Source organism: Ictalurus punctatus, chromosome 20 (assembly GCF_001660625.3).
Source record: "Ictalurus punctatus breed USDA103 chromosome 20, Coco_2.0, whole genome shotgun sequence".
NCBI classification, from domain to species: Eukaryota; Metazoa; Chordata; class Actinopteri; order Siluriformes; family Ictaluridae; genus Ictalurus; species Ictalurus punctatus.
In genome coordinates this window covers 22805011-22825596 of record NC_030435.2, presented here as the reverse complement: position 1 = coordinate 22825596, position 20586 = coordinate 22805011, and the positions used below count along the sequence as shown (strand labels likewise).

At 41.9% G+C, this 20586-nt stretch overlaps 2 protein-coding genes across 2 annotated transcripts; one reads left to right on the top strand and one right to left on the bottom strand.

Annotated features, from left to right (window-relative positions):
• Positions 1-508: 508 nt before the first annotated feature.
• On the top strand, positions 509-2344 carry sst2 (somatostatin 2). Its single transcript, XM_017496045.3, has 2 exons — positions 509-719; positions 1894-2344. The coding sequence occupies exons 1-2, from the start codon at positions 582-584 to the stop codon at positions 2071-2073; spliced, it is 318 nt and encodes a 105-aa protein (XP_017351534.1). The 5' UTR covers positions 509-581; the 3' UTR covers positions 2074-2344.
• Positions 2345-3723: 1379 nt separating this feature from the next.
• On the bottom strand, positions 3724-8008 carry cwc25 (CWC25 spliceosome associated protein homolog). The gene is made up of 9 exons (XM_017496034.3): positions 7853-8008; positions 7122-7294; positions 6593-6829; positions 6322-6391; positions 6092-6234; positions 5536-5599; positions 5260-5453; positions 4187-4354; positions 3724-4089 (listed from the first exon to the last, which is right to left on the bottom strand). The coding sequence occupies exons 1-9, from the start codon at positions 7868-7870 to the stop codon at positions 3975-3977; spliced, it is 1182 nt and encodes a 393-aa protein (XP_017351523.1). The 5' UTR covers positions 7871-8008; the 3' UTR covers positions 3724-3974.
• Positions 8009-20586: the final 12578 nt, after the last annotated feature.

The following is a 20586-nucleotide window of genomic DNA, read 5'->3' as shown; positions in this document are numbered from 1 at the left end:
CAGTTTACATTTTGTGTGTAAGTTGTTAGTCCAGTATTGATAAAGTAAATGTAATTCTGACTCGATATTTCCATGTTCCTGATGGTCAATTCCTGTTTATATCCAAAACAAAAGCTTACAATTGTCATGGAATAGACAGGCCACATAGTAACATTACCAGAGTGATGAGTAAATTAAATCAGGATGCTTTTGGATGGGAGGAAGCAGGCAGGAGTCGACCACCTGTTTCCAGGTTACTGATGCTGACATGGGGTCATTGAGAATTCGGTTACTGTAGAAACACTGCAATGCAATGGACACCCATTTGCAGTTTATTAGCATGAGCCACGTGGTGTACTGGCATTCTTTGTTTGGGCAGAAGTGAAAGACCTATTAGCTGATGGAAAAATAACATAAAGTTGATCGGTATCCCAGTCGAATTCTGGACTCTGAGCCATAAAACTTTTCCAAGTGAAAATGATTTAATTTAGACGTGAAGAAGGGAGGCGTATAAATAACAGCCCCACAAACCAGAGACAGACGAGAAACAGAGCAAGCAACAGAACCCGCCCAGCTCGAAATCTTCACCAGCTACCAAGAAGATGTCGTCTTCACCACTCCGTCTCGCTCTTGCCCTCATGTGCCTGGTCTCAGCCGTCGGTGTCATATCGTGCGGCCGGCCTCATGTGGTTTTGAATTCGGCTCTGGAAGAGGCTCGCAACGTGCCGTTTGGAGAAGAGGTATGACTCAAGAATGCCTTTGTGAAATGGAATAGATTGTGATAGCTAAACTAGGAAATATAGTTTAAATGGTGTGTACTAAATAGAGAAGGCATGATTACAATACTCAGTGTCGGTTTGGACTGAAATGAGCAAAAAAAAAAAACAAAAAAAAAAAACAACTGTGCATATCAGAGAAAAACAGAAGCAATTTTATCTCATCTTGTAATATCAGAGAATTGCTTTAAGAGCAACATAAAGCAGGCTTTTATGTGGAAAGAATTTAACTAAATTTAAAAAGCTAAAGGTTTTGGGTAAGTTTTTAGCTATGTATGTATTTTACATTAAGAATTTCCTTTAAGTGAAGTGATTCAGTTAGTATTTAAAGCTTAGTTAGTATATTATAAAATTTATATATATATATATATATATATATATATATATATATATATATATATATATATATATATATATATATTACACATTTATATTCAAGGTTTCAGTATCAGTATCATGCCATCTCTACTACCAACAATAATATCGACTTGACAACGTGGTACGACCCAATTTTCACTTAACCGAAACATAGGTGAAACGGAGCTGGCTAGCTAATTGCTAGTTCATTCAGCGTTTCATGTTCAGAGCAAACAAACAACAAGATTTTACTGAGGCGTTCATGTTTTTTTCCCACTTTGTAGAAAGTTAAAAACTTTGCAACTCCAACATATGGCTTCCAAGTTCCCACTTCCATTTTTATTTACCTTATATGTAATTGAAATTTTGCCCAGAAAAATATCGGGTTTGGGAAAACTTGCTATTTTCATTTTACACCCAAACTACAAGGCTAAAATAGCTAACAAGTAATCAAAGTCAGTCTCAAAGGTTCTTCAGCGCGACCTACTGTAATCACTATGAACGTGAACGAAACCGTGAAACGGAACGCTTTAACGTCATGATGGCGGCCATTTTGTAAAATCTTGGGCAACATTCTTAGCACAGTTTGGAAAGGATCTAGAAAAGTACAATATATGCAGATGATAGTTTCACTTTGAATGCAAATTCATAAATAAGGACTTTTGTGTAAAATAAAATAAATGGGTTAAAGGATTCTACAGTCGTTATGTGAGCTATATATTGTGCAAGTTCTCTTAAAGTGCTGATTTGTCTCACCATCAGTGCTATGCTTTCCGTTCAGGTACCAGAGAGACTCACTCTTCCTGAGCTCCAGTGGATGCTCAGTAACAACGAGCTCACGCCCGTTCAGGTGGAAGAAGCCCCTCGCAGCAGGCTGGAGCTGGTCAGGAGAGACAACACGGTGACGAGCAAACCACTCAACTGCATGAACTACTTCTGGAAGTCCAGGACAGCATGCTGAGCTCATTTCGACCCATGAGCCAGAGCCGGGGGCACCGTTCAGCCCGTTAACATGCTGCGAATCACTCACCATTTCCCTCCCCTTCAGCGTACACCTCTGAGACAAGCAGACATGCTCGTTCTCTGGCTTCCAGCACACCAGAGCCTCGGTTAATTATTTTTAATTTTAGCAGCTGTAGGAATTGTAGAACATGTACCAATATTGGGTGCCAATTTTATCCTGCTCTGAAGCACAAACTGCTCTGAAATAAACAATACAGCATTAACAAATAGAGGTGTGTGTGTGTTTATGTGTATGCTAAATTCCACTGCTCACAAACGTTCCTGCTAAAGCTAAAGTGCTTTGTGATCTGGTGTTTTCAGATTTAGATTTTCACTGAAACTTTCCCCAAATAAAAATTTACTGAACATTCAGGAAACCACATTATGTAAAACCTTAAGAAGGTTTACAGGTAAGACATTAAGAAACACAACCTTAACAGCAAAAAAATTCAAGGCACGGTTTGGCTAATCTAGCTAGCTAGCTAGTTTACAAGCAATCACTGCACAAGCAATGCCATCTTAGCATAGCCACAGAGCTTCCAAAACTTATATTAGCTTAGCATGCAGTTAGCAATATGGACCACGTTAATGATGCTAGCTATAGCAAGAGACAGATTGAGTAGAGATGGGCCATTGCTTAAAGTTTAACTGTGGCAGCGTGTAATGCTCATAATGGTGGATTGTTCCAATGAGGAAAAAAGCTAGTCAGGAAACACCTGGCTTACCAAGATGGCCGCCAAGTGGACAGACTTCCCTGCTGACAAAAAAAAAAAAAACAACCCCCAATGGAAATCCTCATAGGATTTGCAATGGTTTTAATGGAAACTGTAACAGTCCCTGTAGGTCACTACTAGTAATTCGTTGCCCTCTATTTGTTATGTTATGTCTACCATTAAGGACCAATAAGGACCATGGTAATAGTTTTAATGGTTAGCTGACGGTTTCTATTGGGGGTTTCTTCGAAAGACTTTACTATAGCTAGAGCGAGAGAGAGCTTACCGTCTTTGTTAAATTCAACAGTCTTACGTTATGTACACCCTATGAATTGTTTATGAATTGTTGAATGATTTATTTAAATATTTGCGCTATCCATGTTGCTACATAAACGAAAAACAGATTCCCTATGTAAATGCGGACAGTTAACCAGTTTTACATCACTGACGATCACATTACCTGTCCACGAGAGGAATAAAACACATCCAACTGCATCGTCTTGGCACTCAGGATTTGCCATTGTGTAAAATTTCGAAGGTTTTCTCTCATTTTATTTACTGATCGACTGATTGGTAACTGCCCATGCTGAGAATATAGTCCTGGATTCCACCTTGGCTGACTTACAAGCGGTAACGACGACAGCTGAGCGAACGGGTCCTTTGAGGGGGCGTGTCTTTAACATGCCTGACATACGAGCAATGATATAAAATAATCATTCTTTCGATATATAAATATATATATATATATATATTTTTAAAATTAAGACATGACTACATTTCATGTAAACGCACGTGATTACATTTTCACTTCTCAGAATCAGACCTTTTTTTTTTTTTTTAGATGAATACGGTGGTGAGGATTCTGAACTACATACGAAATCAACACAGAGATGAACTCGAGTGCATGGGTTTTTTTTTTTTTTTAAATCACTTTTAAAATACAAAAAAATTAACAGAAATGATTCAATTAAAATTCTAAATAAAACTGGTCAAAAATACAAATCATGACAAAGACAAACCTATTTTTTTTTTCCCTGTACAATTGGCCCACTAGGCACATTATATACACATGGATTAAGGAGCTTTAAAGAAATAAAATTATCTGTACAAGTTTGTGTAATGACGGCATGCTGTCTTCTTCCACTCTTCATCTTCTCATGAAGTTCTTCTCCAGAGACGCAGGGGTCCTCTGAATGGAGTGGATGTTCCTCTTCACCCGATCCTCCACGGACGAGGTGGCAGCACTCTCCAGCTTCATGTTACTGTACAGACGGCATGACATTAGGAATGAAGGGACATTACGTGTGCCAGATAAACACAACACAACACAACACAACACAACACAACACACACGCTTACTGTAAGAACGTGGCCTGGCTCCTGTGTTTGGCCTTCTTGGCTTGTTCAATCTCCATCTCGTCTTGTCGTTTGTACCTCTGCACGTTGCTCTCTCTCTCCTCCTCTCTCTCACGGGCGAAGGCCATCATCTCTTTCCTCTTCTTCTCCAGCTCTTCGGCCGAGAGACGCCTGAGAGAGAGGAATTTATAGCTACTGAATGTTTAGGGCAAACAAAAAAAATTTTTTCCCTTCCAATTCCAGATTTATGATATAGGGCTACCGTAACATTTGAACAGTTTATTATGTCAGTAACCTACACGTGTAAAATAAGCAAGTAAAAAAACGAAGGGATAATAATAGCACGCGTGATTTTGAGCGAGTACGTAAAAGCAGCGGTAACACGAGTGCCAGCGTTCACACTCTCGCCTGCGTGGTCTTATGTACAGCCGGAAGATTTAAAAGCGAAATCCAGTAGAAGGCACGTCAGAGGCAACGTTTACTGCCGTCGTCGTGATTGTTATCTCAAATTGAAAAACGCTGATCTTACGTTCAAAAGTATTTGCTAATGTAGATGATCCAGGAGGCTGGTACATCAAGCAGACCTTGTGGTAGGTTGGAAGGGGACATGGGAGGTTTATGTTCGACAGCAGCATGTCAAAACAGCGAGTATTTATTTAAACGTATTTTTCTTTCCCCCCCCCGAATGTGACTCCAGGTAACATTCCGAAAATATTCGCACCCAAAATCCCTCTCGTATATATTTATAATATTCTTTGTAAAATAACTGAGTGAAACAAAAAGGAGGTTGTGACTTTTTCTCAGGATCCCGTCTGTAAACCAAGGTTTGTATTTCGGGAACCCCTGGAGTAAATTATTACACGCTTACCTAAAAGCAACTGTGGATCAAAGTTTAAAAGTCGGAATTGTACAAGAGTAGTGATTGTAGACAGGCTGCATTGTCTCAACAGATACATACATTTATGCACACGGCAACATATAGCTATATAATAAAAATAAAAAAAGTAATACTCATTAAAAATGAGAAAATCCTAAGGCGACAGCGGCGTTCGCTGTGTGTGTGATCTGAGGCGTACTTGCTGTAGTTGGTGCTCTGCGGTCTGTGATGGCGGTCTCTAGGTCTCGACGGGCTCGGAGCTTTAGATTTGTGTTTCCTGTCTGGATCATGAGGTGAACGATTCCTCGTTTCTTCTCTGGAACCCAGCGGAGAGCGACTCCGGTCCCTCCTGTGGGTCGACTCGGACGATTGATACGACCTACCTGCCAGTAACTACAACAAAACAGATCAAACAAATCAGCTCCGGGCTAATTCCATCGAGTGGAACTGTGTGCGAGTGAACGTAGCTACACACCTGTAGTCCGTAGGCAGATTTCTGATGCGGATGAGAGCTCGTGACTCCATTTTCTTCCTTTGACCTGTTAGAACAAAGAGATTTTTCTCTTAATAAAATGAGATTCTCAGGCTTAGCGGTAATACTATCTCGAATTAAAGCATCTATTGACTATTCCAGACTTCCCGGAGACATCTATGAGGTTTACAGAGACGGCTAGTTTGCTAACTCTAGACTGCTGGCTAAAGTCTATGGCGGAGAACCAAACTGTAACGCTATAACATAGCTTTGAGTTTAAAATACAAAACGTACGGTCACTAGAGACGATCCCGAGTTCTATAGCGCGACAACTTCGCAAACGAGTAATGATAGAAATTTTACAAAGATAAAATCACCTGACCACCAAATAACTGCCTTTTTTCCTCTTATAGTATAATATCAGACTCTCTCACTCTCTCCTGATTGGCTGCAACTCCTGCCTGTCACCGTGGAGCCGAACTTCTTTTTGGGCCTATTATAACTGTCTTCATGCATGAAATGATGTAGGTTAAAGCGAACAGGAAGTAAACAAACCTACCTGTGCTTTCTGTCTCCCTCTCCGTCATCGCTGGAACTCCTCCGTTTGTGCTTCCTGTCTTTCCTCCTTTCCTTTTCGTCTCGCTTTTCCTTCTTCTCCTTCTTCCTTTTCTTCTTTTTCTCCTTCTCTAAATTTTCGCGCAACTACGGAGAAAGAAAACAAAGATCAGCGCGGTGCTTCGTAACTGCCGAACGCTCTGGCGTGCCGTGAAGGGCGTTCAGACGACTCACCATTTTGCGGATCTCTTTCATTTTAACGGGATTGGTGAGAACGCTCCTCTTTTTTTCCTCCTCACGTTTACTAGGAAAGGACAGAAGAGATGTTATTAGACGCAACAAGCAGATATATAAAGGAAGTCACACGAAGGTTGGCGGTTACGATTAAGGGGGTGCCGCGGAACCAGGACATCCGAGTTCAAGATTGATCTCTGCACTCACTAAGGAACGCGTTTGGGTAAACGGGTCTATAAATAATAAACAGCGAATTATCGGATCTCCTCACCGGATCTCGAACAGTGGATCTTCTCTTATCTTAGAGGCCATGTCCAAGCTGGAGATCGACGTGGTGGAGTTGAAGATAGAGCCGGGCAGGAGGCCGGTTTCGGCAGACGGTCCGCTCTCGGGTTCCTCGTACTGCTGAGTGATCTGCTTATCGATGGCACGACCCAGGAGGTACTCGTCACGGGAGAGCTGTCCTCCTGGACCCTGATACATCCAGTCCAGGCGCTCATCCTTCTTCCTGAAACACCAAAAGTACATAGTGGTGCATCTTAACAAGAGACTCAGAAGACACTCAGAAGGTATAACACGATGTAAATCGCCGACTACAATCAAAGCCGCTAATATTTAGCTCTTTAACACTTCGTTAGTTGGGTCATTTGTAAAACGAACCCGTCCTTTGACCGTAAAGGAACCGGCAAAAGGTTTTTATACGATGGAAAGTGTTTCCGTCGTATAAAAAAAAAAAAACGACAACACTGGTTCACTTTAATTTCAACATGTTAATTTCAAGAGGTTATGAGAGCACACACTTTACAGCGCCCGTTTCCTGCGCGTATTTCGTGATTTCCTCTCGAGCTCGCTCGTCTTTCAGCTCCTTCTGCAACTCTTCTATCTTCTTCCGTTCAGCTTCGTGTTTCTGCTCGGCTTTCCACACACGCTCGATGTTCTTCAGCGTCTGTGGATGCCAGCTTTTCTTCAAGTTCTGAGGAAATGGGGGGGGGGGGGGGGGGGGGGGGGGGGTGTTAATTAATATGATCTTCAACAGCATCCAAGATTTATGATCACTTTGTTGACATGTTCAATTCTCCCCCTGGTTAACGGCAGACAAATATCCGAATACAAACAAGTATATAAACATAATAAATATTTAATAATAACATTGAACAAATAACATATTTAAAGTTTGCCTTAAAATCCCAGCTGTACTATTAAGTTTACGTTAAGCTAAATATTTGTCATTTCGTCAATTTCTAGCACAAATATTATTCCTAGGAGTTGTATGTTAATGAACTGATATGAACTAGATAGTTAATATTTCATATTTAATACACCGTATTAGCTGTTTGTACATCATTTCTACACATTAATCCTTAAAAGCTAAACGGAGTAAATGTAATTTAGCCTACTAGCATATTAGCTAGCTGCGTGCTAGCTTAAGTCGAAGGGAAGGCTAAGCTAAATACATAGCTTTAGCCGGGAGAAAGAAAACCCACCACCATTTTTGGGGAAAAGTATTTAGATAACTTAGCAAAATACGTACAAGATCACCGCCTCCCATGTTGATGAAGAGGGTACAAGGAAATACGATCTAATATTTGGTAGATTACTCGAACGCTCTTTACACGGTTTCCATGACTGTTTTGGAACCGAGGACGAAGCTAATTCCGGTCGTAATGCGCATGCGCTAAACAGTGAGGCTCTTTCGAAGGAGTCGGCTCATTTGGTTCAGTTCACCGATAAGAGCCGACTCGCCGTTTTTTTTTTCCGGCTGCAATGAACAACCGCCCTATTTCTTGTAGAAATGCGCGTGCTCGAACAGTATGATTCAAAAGCTTCCGGCTCTTCTCAGATCATTCGGCTTGGTTCACCAAAACGAGCCGATTCTTTCGGTTCTCACTGCCATTTTTCTAAGACGGGGTCAAGTTTGTGATATTATGATATTGTGTGATTGTTCTTTTTTTGTGTAAATATGCCATTAAAAATTGAAAAAATGAAATCTCACTCTACCTCATAATTGACACAATAACATTACTTTGTGCTGCGTTTTATTAAAAAAAAACGCATCGATTAAAATATAAAATCGATTAAAATATAAAATAGAAATTATTATTATTATTATTATTATTATTATTATTTTTAAAGTTAAGTCAGAGTGGCACTACAAACTTTCAGTAATGAATACAGTAAACAGTGATGTAATTGTGTAAAAGTGCTGCTGTGTCTGTGCAAAAAAAAGGAAGAGAAGAAAGAAAGCCTAGTTTTTACAAACAACTTGATTAAATTACACTAGAAGAGAAACTACGTTGCCAACGAGAACGAACGAAAGACTGTAAAACGTAAAGGAAATGAACCCAAACGTCTTGTACGTGTGAGACGGCTCTTGACTTTCTCGACTCAACGAGCTGACTCGTTTACCCGTGACACGTCACATTCGCCTCGAACAAACGAAGCCTCATTACGTCATAAAGTATTACGACAACGGTTTGAAACTTTTCGTTGTTTCGGAACCTTGTGGAGTTTCGGTGATCCTGAACTTCTGCTTGTTTGTGAATATTAAGCTGATTATGAAGTTCGAATCAGTTTGGTATCATATTTTCACAGGCCTCATATAAGAATTCTCTAGGATACAAAGAAAAAAAGAAGAAGAAGAAAAAAAAAACTGTGTCAAGATCTCTAGATTCTTTATTATTTTATTTGTAATTTTTACTAACTTTATTTGAAAAAGTTCATAGAGGTCAAAGAATAACACATTGATAAATGAATTTGGTTTCTTTCAAAAATGTCCAAACCAACAAAATCTTGTCAAATCTTTTTTTTATATACATCACACTTATCACTTCATATACTGCAGCAAAGAAGCTAGTCTTGAAAATTATAACGGAATTATTTCTACTGAAAACATCCACGCTTCTAACAACACCTCATATTCAGATTTGTAACAAATTCTCGCAAATTCTTGCATTTATGCCTTTTTCTTATTTAAACAAATTAAAATGAAATCTAATAATACAATACAATCCAACCACGCCACTTTTGCTGGTTTGAACCTATTCGACTTGTCCATGAGTTCACGTTGCTATGTGATGAACCGATGTCCCGTCCAGGGTGCATTCGCACCCCGTCCCGTGATCGTCCGTGACCCTGACCAGGATGACGTATTTTACCGAAGCTACATGCGTTAGGTTCTTAAAAACATCCATTGCTGTGCGGAGCTCTCCAAGGTCCTTAACACACCATCACACTTTTGCAGTTTGGCTCTGCCAGAGCTTGGATAGCTCAAACCTTGATGTCCTCATCGAACATTTTATGGAGTCAAACGTCTGATTTCGAAAACATCACCGCAGCTAGCCTATTGCTTTTTTACCTCCGGATGAGACGAGTAATGTAGTAGCTAATGTTTTTTTTTTTCTTGTCAGTTAGACTAGATGTGTAAAAACAGTTTAAGATATTTCTTTGCTGCCATCTAGTTCTCTACCTCGAGCTGCATAGGTCAAAGTTAGCGTCGTCTTCTATCTACTCTGTTAAACTTGCTATCGAGTACAAGGTGTACTTCATGCATGGTTTGAAGTGTGTTGCATAATTAAACTGTATAACACGTCTTTCTTCACGTACTGTCCAGCTGGGATGTAACACTTCCTCATAGATGTTAATTATTAACTATATATACACTCAACTCCTCTCACGGCTTGTTCTTGTACTGAAGTGTACAATATTGAGAACTTCATCTATAGGGAATATGAGATCAGATTTCCTTTTTGATATTTGAGCCAATGTACAAAGTAATACCAAGACTAATATGTAGATAGGGTACTTTTAAAAAGAGGACGATTTTGTGATCGGTAAACGTACATATCGTTAATTGTGGAGATATTGGACGCTTAAGGAAGCTTAACGAAACTACCGTTTTAAAATGCCGTTTTTTTTTTAACGCCATTGAACTAACACTACGCTGTTTACACTTATTTTCATTGGTACCCGGTCATCCTACACTTACAATTCCAGCTTCCAATTAGTCTTTTCTGATCAATTAACCCTCTCAGTTTTCACATCAATGACATTCATTACACTTTTTTATTTATTTATTTATTGTTTTTTTTTTGAAAAATAGTTCTTTACTGCACCAAATAAATCACAAAATCCAACCAAAGATCTACACGTGCCGGTCGTGGCATGAAAACAAATACTTCCTGTATTGGATACCCAGTGCAATACAATATTACAGTGATTTATCAGACAATAAAATAGGTTTTCCACGGCAAACAATCGGAAATCTGAATCTCCTAAAAGTTTAGCATTTAAACATCAGCTACACAATGTTCTATTCAAGACATGATCAGAAAAAAAAAAAAGAACTGGTTTCCTAGCGCCTTCCGCTTGGTAGACGTCCAAGCCCGATGCGATCGACTGGAAGGCCGAAGCCGGTCCTGGCACCCTGTTTGGAAGTTCTAGTTCTGCCCGATGGATTTTTCTCCGTGTTAGTGATGTGAGCAGTGGCTCCGGATATCTCCAGACGCTGCAGGTTGGTGCTGTTGTTGCTCTTTTCAGTCGGATCTACAGAAGCGCTCTCCCCGGATCTGATCTGGACGAATGAACCGTTTTGCCCGGTCGTGATATGAAGCGAACCGGCTCCCGGTCGTCTTTTCTGAGAGCCCTTGATCCGCCTGCTGGGGGAAATGATGGCACGGTTTTACTACTACGAAATAGTTATACAGTTGATGTTATGTTACCTCGGTATAGATTTGGTTTTTGAACTGGGCAGGGTTACACTGGCTTAAAGAATGAAAAAATCATGGAAAAAGAGATTGTATTTCTACTTTGTTTTGATGCTGAAATCGAAGATCAGTCCTTTGATTGCTGAAGAGGGAATATTTCATCATTTTCAAATTCTAGAGGGATTATTTCATGTTTTCATGTTGGAGAAAGTGCTACAAATGCACTAGCAACATCCCATCCATCCAAACAAGCTTATCCTACACAGGGTTGCAGGGAGCCTGGAGCCTATCCCAGGGAAATCGGGCTACGACACAGGGGACACCCTGGATGGGGTACCAACCCATTGCACAGTTGCGGCCAAATTGGAAAGGCCAATCAGCCTACAATGCATGTCTTTGGACTGGGGGACAGAACTGGAGGAAACCCCCTGAAACACGAGGAGAACACTTAGCTCTCTCCGGGAATGTGTGGCAGAGGCAGGGTTCGAAACCCCAACCCTGGAGGTGTGAGGCAAATGTGCTAACCACTAAGCCACCATACCCCCTCATTAAGAAACATAATTAAACCAATCTCTATTAATACACAGCATAGGATTATCTGATATAAATTAGCTAACTGGCTAGTCAACAAAGTGCTGACACTGAAGACTCCATCCATTAAATGTTAATCATAACATATAGAAATGATAACGTATTCGAACGAGTGCGTTAATATAAACCCGTGATTTGCAGAGCTGCTGTTATAGAGGATTAATCAACACCTTCTGACCAATCAGAATCCAGCATTCAACAGCGCTGTGGTAGAAATCACAGGAAGTAAACCAGGCACAGTATAACTTTGCCATTAAGAGCCATGTGTCCATCCATCTCCTATACCGCTTATCCTTTTCAGAGTCACGGGGAACCTGGAGTCTATCCCAGGGAGCATGGGGCACAAGGCGGGGTGCACCCTGGACAGGGTGCCAGTCCATCGCAGGGCACAATCACGTACACATTCATACACTACGGACACTTTGGACACGCCAGTCAGCCTACCATGTATGTCTTTGGACTGGCAGAGGAAACCGGAGTACCCGGAGGAAACCCCCACACAGCACGGGGAGAACATGCAAACTCCGCACACACAGGGGCACGGTGGGAATCGAACCCCCGACCCTGGAGGTGTGAGGCGAACGTGCTAACCACCAAGCCACCGTGCGCCCAGTGTGTACGTTTAAATATATATATAAAATCACAACCATCTGTCTATGTGTGTGTGTGTGTGTGTGTAGGCCAGTGTAGATTGTTTCCACTTCTAGGGTCCACAGGACCGCCGGTTGATCCGTTCGTATCTCTAATCATATTCCTTTAATCCATTGTTTAACCCACAGCCTGTAGTGTTCGCTCTCTAGAGAACCCTCGCTGTTAGATCTATTCATGGTGGATGACGAACTTCTGGGAAACGTTTCCTCTCGAGCGGACAGTTCTGACGGATCAGCGGCGGCCGGCTCAGTCTGTTATCATAACACACCGTCTGGTAACGTAGCACCTTAATTAGACGCTGTGTGATCTCAGCATCACCGGCTGTGTGACTTCGGGCTTCTCAGATGTCTACAATGGCGTGATGGATATTTACAGAGAAATCACGTAATCGTGCGTTCAATGACCTTTCGACAAACAAACAAACAAACAAACAAACAAAACGTCGACTTGCGGCACGGCGGCAGTACCTCTGCTTCTCCTTCTGGTTTCTTTTCAGCTTCACGGGGCCGATAGAGAGAGGGTCGAGAGGGCTTTTTCGTTCGGGAAAGCCCCTCGTTTTCTTTTGATCCTGCTGGACTTTGCCGTCGGTCTCGGGTTGTCCGCACGGCTGTACGGTGACATCAGCCGAACGGATCGCGCTAACCGGGAGAGGTGTTTGATTCTGAGGACGGAACCAGAAAAACACATCATGAAATTTGTGTGTTCTTTTCTAGTGAAATAAAGTGCAGTTAAAAAAATGCTAATACGCTGGTTCTTTATAACATTAGCTAGCTCGTTTTAAGCGAAGTGAATTACCTAGCTACATCAGCGCCACTGAATCAAGCAGAAGCTTGTAGCGTACAAGGGCGTTTTTGGAAAACTACAGGCGTAACGAGCGCGAGTTTTATCGTCTTCATCGTATCAGAACGTGTCTGCGTGAGTCATCGATAGTGGCTGATCATCAGGAACTCGCTAAGACCTGTTGTTCTCACTCACCTAGCAGCTTCATTACATGGACACTTTGTCTCGACTAGACTAGCCAGCGTCTAGTTTTTGGGTTTTGGGTTATCAGTTCATTAGCGCGATGACGTACACCAGGCTTAGATGTAGTCACGGGTTTTATTTGAGATTTTCGGTTCCCATGAAGATGAGAAGGTGCTTTGATTGACCGCGCTGTTTGAGGAATTGTGTAAATTATATACGATCGACGTACTATATAGCAGTTAAGGCGAGACGACTTCTCACGCTGCCCTTTCTTTTCTTTTCTTTTCTTTTTTTTTTTTAAAATCTCATCCGTTTACTTCACCCCGATCAGACCTTATCTCGGGTATTACATGGACCAGAACTTACAACCGGGTCACGTTCAGTCCAAATCTACACCGTTCTATCGATTGCATCAGGGCCATGTTTAGCCTAGCTCTGCAAAACCTTAAACATCATATTTAGGATTAGTCGTTGCATACGATCCCGAAACCTTTTCAGACTTTAAAAAAAAAAATTTCTTCCTGGATTTAACTGCTTCCTGTGACGACTTGCGGCTTTTCTAGAAAACGTACTAGTCTCATGTTAACCATAAATTTACTATTATTTTTTTTAAAAACCCCGAATGCTTTGGGTTACTACTTAAAAAGCTTATAATGATGAGCCGGTTTTCGGACGGAATGCTATTAAACATACCGTATACGTATAAACGTGCATTTTTCATTTCTCTAGCAGTTGATTTTTTAAAAAAAAACAAACTCTTAATAATAAAATGAACATAAAGCGTTTCCATTGCTTCAGAAAAATGAACAGCCTGAGATTATCGTATAAAACTATGATATACTCTCAAGAAATACACATAATGTCATTAAAGCCTTCAAGGACTTTTTTACTTTTACAGCGACCTTGAGTTTTGGAAAAGCACTGTATAAGTGTATTATTATTATTATTATTATTATTATTATTATTAGTAGTAGTAGTAGTAGTATTCAAAAGTGATTGTGAACTATATGGTACAGCAAATACTTTGTATTATTTCCTTTTAATAGGCAGGTTTGTGTTCAATTTGGACGAATCCAGTTCATTATAACCTTGACGGTTTGACGGGTATTTCTTTACATTTTCCAGAAGGATCTCTCTTCTAACGGAGAGAGAATTGAATCCAAACCGAGACCTGAGCAGCTGCTACGTTTCCCCTCAAAGGTTTAACACCGATAGAAATGAACCTTGGATCAAAGTTAAACTTGCGGCGGGAAATTTTTGACATTTTTTCCCCCCCTCGACTGAAAAGAAACGTCTTTCCAGGTTAAATTAAACAGCAAGAAACAAGCTGACACTTTGTTTGTTTATTTATTTAAAACTTTGATTCGAGGTTTTCGGTGAAGAACGAGTGTCTGGATTCACGGGATTTTGGGGTTCTTTCTTGGGACTCAAACAAAACCTTAAATTCTGTCACTTCTGACCGTGTTATTCGTTAGAAAGGAATGTCAGGATAAGCTTCCGTGCCGTTACCTGCTGCTGGATGGTGGACGTGCGGCAAGTTGGCGGGCTGATCATGAAGATACAGAACAGGGTTACACACTCCCAAATCCGCATCTGAAAAACACAGAGAAGACAGAGGGAGAGAGAGAGTGTATGCGTGTGTGTGTGAGAGAGAGAGAGATCAGAGTTTGCCGTGTTTTATTCAAGTTCGGAGGACATTTCGTACACAGAAATGCTTCTACACACCAGTGAGAGCGCCACACTGGAAATGAACACATGTCCCCACATGCTTCGTGAGGCCCTGCGAGACCTTTTTTTGATGGAATGCGAGTCTGGATTAGTCCTGCCCTTCCCAGGCAGCGACATGTGTCCAAGCCCTGGCGTCTCATCTTCATTAAAAAGGTCAAAGTGATGGAAATAATTCGGCTATTTCTGAACAGAGGGGCACCGCGTCCCCCTGGAGAAATCCCCCCCACCCTCTTCTTTCCCCGCGTGAGCAGCCAGATCAACCCGGACGTCAGACTGACATCGTCGAATCTGTCAAAACGCCGATGCTGGCAGAGGATGCCGCGCTAATCGGCTCGACTCGGACTGACCCTCGCCAGGAATAGTTTACGGGAAAATGCTGCTTTAAAAAAAGCCCGTGGAAATTCAATTAGGCGCGGGCCGAGACGTGCAGCATCTCGCTTTGACATTGAACACGCCGGGACGCGTACGGACGGACACACGGAGAAAGAAGAAGAAGAAGAAGTCATGAGATCTTGCAACGACAACAACAACAACAAAAATATGTTAATCTCGGTTAACACTCGGTTGGAAACAATGACGTGAACAATGAATAAAAATGAAGTTAAGTCACTGCGGTCATTTTAAGTAGACGTTTCTCATAAACATCACGACCATCATGATTAATTCACGCCTAAGTTCATAACCCCGTCCGAATAATTTATCGACAGAACCTTAAGATAAGAATGCGCTTATTGTCTTATCATACACATATTAACATACACAAACATGCACGTTTATGGAACATCAGACTAATCCCAGATTTCCCAGAATCCCTCTATATCAGATTTCCCAATCAAACTACTTTATACTACAAAAATGATCCTACGTAATTTAATTCCCTCACTCATCATTCTTGCTCTCTGACCTTTTTCCAGACTCAGATCTCGCTGACAGGACGACTTGACTGATCTTCTCTTCTTTTTCCCTCTTCTCTTGCACCCTTGTTTCTCATCTGCCCCCTCACTAATAACTTGTTTATAGATTTTCTCGGGTTCCCGGCCGTCCAATCGGGGCTTTCGTTTCCCGTGACGTCATCATCGCCCTTCCCTAGAAGCCCATTGTAACCTGTTGTTTCGAGAAACCTTTGTGCCAGGACCGCTGGTCGCTTTCTTCTCGCCCTGCCATTTATTGGACGTATAATTAACAGTTCAATGTGATTCTCGCACCTGATTGGTGTTCGTCATGGTGCGCTTGCAGTCGGGTTTAATTTTAAGGCCATCACTGGGCCTTGGTGCTTTTATTAGCCTCGGTGAGCACTGCCAGGGTCTGTCTGAGTGAGGACGACCTTTTAATGCCCCCCGTGCGCACACGCTAATAAAATCACACCCAGGCCGGTGACGGCTGGCCGCCCCGGCTGAATTACACTCGGCGATTCCATCGGAGGCAGAGCCACGAGTATCTCACACACACACACACACACACAGGCATTTCAAACGCATGCACGGAATAATCGACACGAATTCGACATCCTGTTTTGTCTGGGTGCATGGGAACGGCAGATGGGTCACTGACAGGGTCGAAGGCATCCGTTACGTGATGAACCTCGATGGCCTGGATGTTGCACGGTATAGAATGTCTAACGAGAGACACCGAAGTGCCGCGTGAGAAACGTCTCGTCCTGGCCAGCAGGAGGAGCGAATGCTTCAAAGATCCCACCGAAAGAGCTTCCACGGAGAAACTGGTGCATTCTAATGCAGGAGCCGAAACGTGTTAGATGATCTCGTGTGGTCTGACGGACCGAGTCTATATCAGACAACCAGAACAAGCGGGTTCTGATAGAAATAGAAACCGAATCAGGCAGCTGTATTACTGCATTACTCAGAGAAAAAAGAGGCAACACTGTAAACACTGTAAAAGTCTGATCGTTACGTCATCATACCTTTAGTTTCTCCGAACATGCTGTGGCTAACACAGAGGGTATTGTTCTTCTCTTCTATAGAAAAAAAGCTCATCCGCAGGGACGTGTACGGTGAGGACGCCACTTAAGACGCGCGTGTAGTCCTTTTCTGTAAGGAGACGTTTATTTCATTATTCATGTACGGAAGGAGTCTCCAGTGTCGGAATAAAGATGCCTGAATCGCTGTGGTTTAAGAGAAGTGGGTCAGGCTACATCACACCAATGATCGTGTCATCGATTCTTTCGGTTATATCAGTATTCCCCACGCGCGTTTTATTTCTTACTTATTCTGAACAAACAAGTTGCGAATGCATATCGGTTCTCCGAGGAGTATTTCTGAATGGTGAAAATCCATCGCAGGAGAATCTAACCACAGGCCAGGTCCTAAATCTCAAACGGTTACCTAACAAAGGCGTTAAGTTATATATCACGCAACGCATGTACTGTATGTATAGACTAGGAAGCCATTTTGGCTTTGGCCTACCTTAGCTACAAGGACATGGATTTCTGCTCTGATGATAAGTACTGACATCTGTATAGAAGGTACGAACCATTCGTTTGACTCTCAGCGTAGCCCTCGCTCAATTAAATCAGTCAGCAGCCTCGTCCTGACTGGAAATAACTACCTTGAAGCTTTGCCAAAATGGCTGCCAAGTGGACAGATTTGCCGGTAAGGACTTTGGGAGAATTCAGTAGACAATGCAGAAAAGTGTCAGTGTAAGCTGTTAAGTGGCTCCCAAAATGTAAACATCAACAATAACATAATATAAACACAACATAATATCATTCAAATGTGATTCAAACTGGTTCCTCCTGTGTATCTCCAATGACTTCATCCACTGATACACAAGACAGCTGGTACAACTCCCTTTCCTGACAAATAGCAAGCGCGGGGGTTGAACGTTCCAGTCGGACGGATCTTCTTATCAGTTAATCTATCTACCTCTTGGCAGTGTGTATATACAAGGAAGAGAAATGGAAACCAGTTTATCGAACGTTCTGGAAAAGCTATTAACCCAAGTGTACGTCCTTGGCGAAAACATAATCGGGTTTTTTTCTCGTCCCTCCGGCTTGTGCTCGAGTTAGCAAATGTAGATATTTGGAAAAGTCGAATAAATGCGTCCGGAGGTCGTGATTAGCAACGTTTTGGCGTTGTGCGTATTGAATAGTAGGCTAGCTTGGATATACGGTATATACGGTGTGTGAAGAAGCAGTCGGGTGTCGCTGCGTCTGATTTACGATGGGTTCTCACTGACGCAAACCCAATCGGAGTTTTTATTTACTTTCTGTTCTCGCCGACGCCATCTTCCTTCGAAAGATCACGCCGATCGTGTACGAAATCGCCGGACCTTTAGACGCGGGTTTCTCTCGTCGGGACCGGATTTGACGGTTTGCTTTAGATTGAGACGCGCGGAAGAGTCCGGGAAAGTCTATAGTTTTGAGAACTACGCGGTATACTGTGGGAAATTCCTCAATTCGGTCATCTTAAGGGTTTTTACAGGCTGCTAAATGAATTTGTTTGGTTACAGTGGTCATAACGTGCACGTGACAGAGACGTTAGAGATTGGCCTGTAGTGTTTCTATTAAGCATTCACCGGGATATCGATTAAAAATTTCCCCCCATTTGGGTTGAACTCAAAACAGTTCGGTCTTATCTGTATAGCACTATTAACAATGAACATGAGCAGAAAGCAGCTTTAGAGTGGACACAGTGGAGAGGAACAACTCCCTCGGGTCCGTCACCATGCCGGGAAGGAACGTAGAGACGAACCAAACGGGAACGCGTCGTCTTCTGGGAAGTCTTTAACGTATCCGTGCCGGATCGCGCACAGCATCAGATTAAATCGATTTATTGATGTTCTTTCAATTTGATTTCCTAACTGAACCTATTACACACCATCTATTAGTCTAATGCTAATGTTGGCCAACGTTTCTATTTAATAACCACCCGTTACGGAAATGATCCACGTGTTAGATCTTAGATCAAGGGAAAATGTTTCAGTTGTATTTCCGAATGGTCATTCTAATAGCGTCTGCTTTGATGTGCCTTTTCTGGACGTGATATTAATGAGATAAAAGCATTGATGTGTAAGTCCAGGAGTCCATTCAGTTGATTACATTACAGATATAGGATCTATTCAGTAGGTATGTAATGAATTGATTGGTTGATTGATTTTTTAAATCTAGATCAGCAGGAATACTGTACTGTACTCAGCTGCGCTCGTTCAGCCGGAGCATTACAGACGAATATCAAAGGCGTTTATTAAACCGTTATTAAACCACGCCATGCTACTACTACATCACTGCCTGAGACAGACTCAGGACCTTTTAGGAACGCCTTACAAGTGATTCGATTCTGTATGTTGACTTACTTCCGTCCGGAACAGGAAGTCAGAGTAGCAGCATGTACTGTAGTAACGTTGTTGTTCCACAACATGGCGTCCGAGATACGAAGCAAACTTCACAGGAACTTATCTCGAGTTATATTAACTTTTTTCACTAAGGGAGAGGGACAAAAGAAGTTCTCGCCGAGCGTTTTTTCGATTTCAGAGGCATTTTAAACCGCAGTAGAACACCATGTAGACGTCAAATGCGATATCATTAGGACCAAACGGACCATAAACGCACGTTTTTAGCAGAAACATCAATGTGCTCGTATGATGAAGTCTGAGAGTCGACGTATTCATCGTCTACAGCAGGACGTCGAACCTACTCGCTCTCAGATGAAGTAACGCTCAGGCTTCCTAAAGCGCCATCAGATCGATGTGCACACGGATTACGTTGAAACGCAGGAACCTAAATGGACTCTCAATTGCAAAAATGGCGAACACGACGGGTCGGGTCGAACGGCGATGAGGTGGAACTACTGCGTACCCTTGTATACAAAGCGTTTGGAACCGGGGCGGTGGGTTCTGGAGCGGTACACGAGGGTGTAATAATAAAACCAAGCCAAAAATGTCATTAAACGTTATCCGGTAAAGAATTAAAAAACCATGGAGTGACAACCTAGTAACCAGCAGCCATGATCACCAGAGTCCTAGCCCATTCATAACTCAAGCGATACGCACGAAATACGCACGTGACCTCGATGTTTATTCAGAAGCACACGTTTTTCTCATCCACGCAAAAACGGTCCATATGTACGCTATTTTTATTTTTATTTTTTTCGAGTTTTGAAGGAGTTTCAAAAAGGGTTTGACTTTCAGAGAGAAAACCCCCCCAACAATAGGTTTCAGTAGTACGTACTATAAAGGATTAAAAGCCCCACTTTTCCTTGTGGACCGGAGTGTTTTGGAGACGTGACGAGAGCACAGAAGACAATATCGTTTGGATTTCGGACAACGCTGAACAAAAAACCACTTAACTGCAACCACCTCTTCAATTATGCATCATTTGATTAACGCGCCTTCTAGCATTCTATTAGCCGTAAAGCTTTTATTGCTGAGTGAGTTACAGCAGAACTCTCTCTCTCTCCCTCTCGCTCTCTTTCTCTCTTTCGTTCTCTCTCTTTTATATATATATATATATATATATATATATATATATATATATAGGCTGAAAAAAGATGCTGATTTGTCCTGAAATGCTTCGTCTCTGCCGCACTCTCACGATCTCTCCGAAGTGAATTTTCCTCCAGGAGCTGAAAATAAAAGGTATTTGTTATCTTTAAGCTCAGCGCTGTAATCGAGTTAG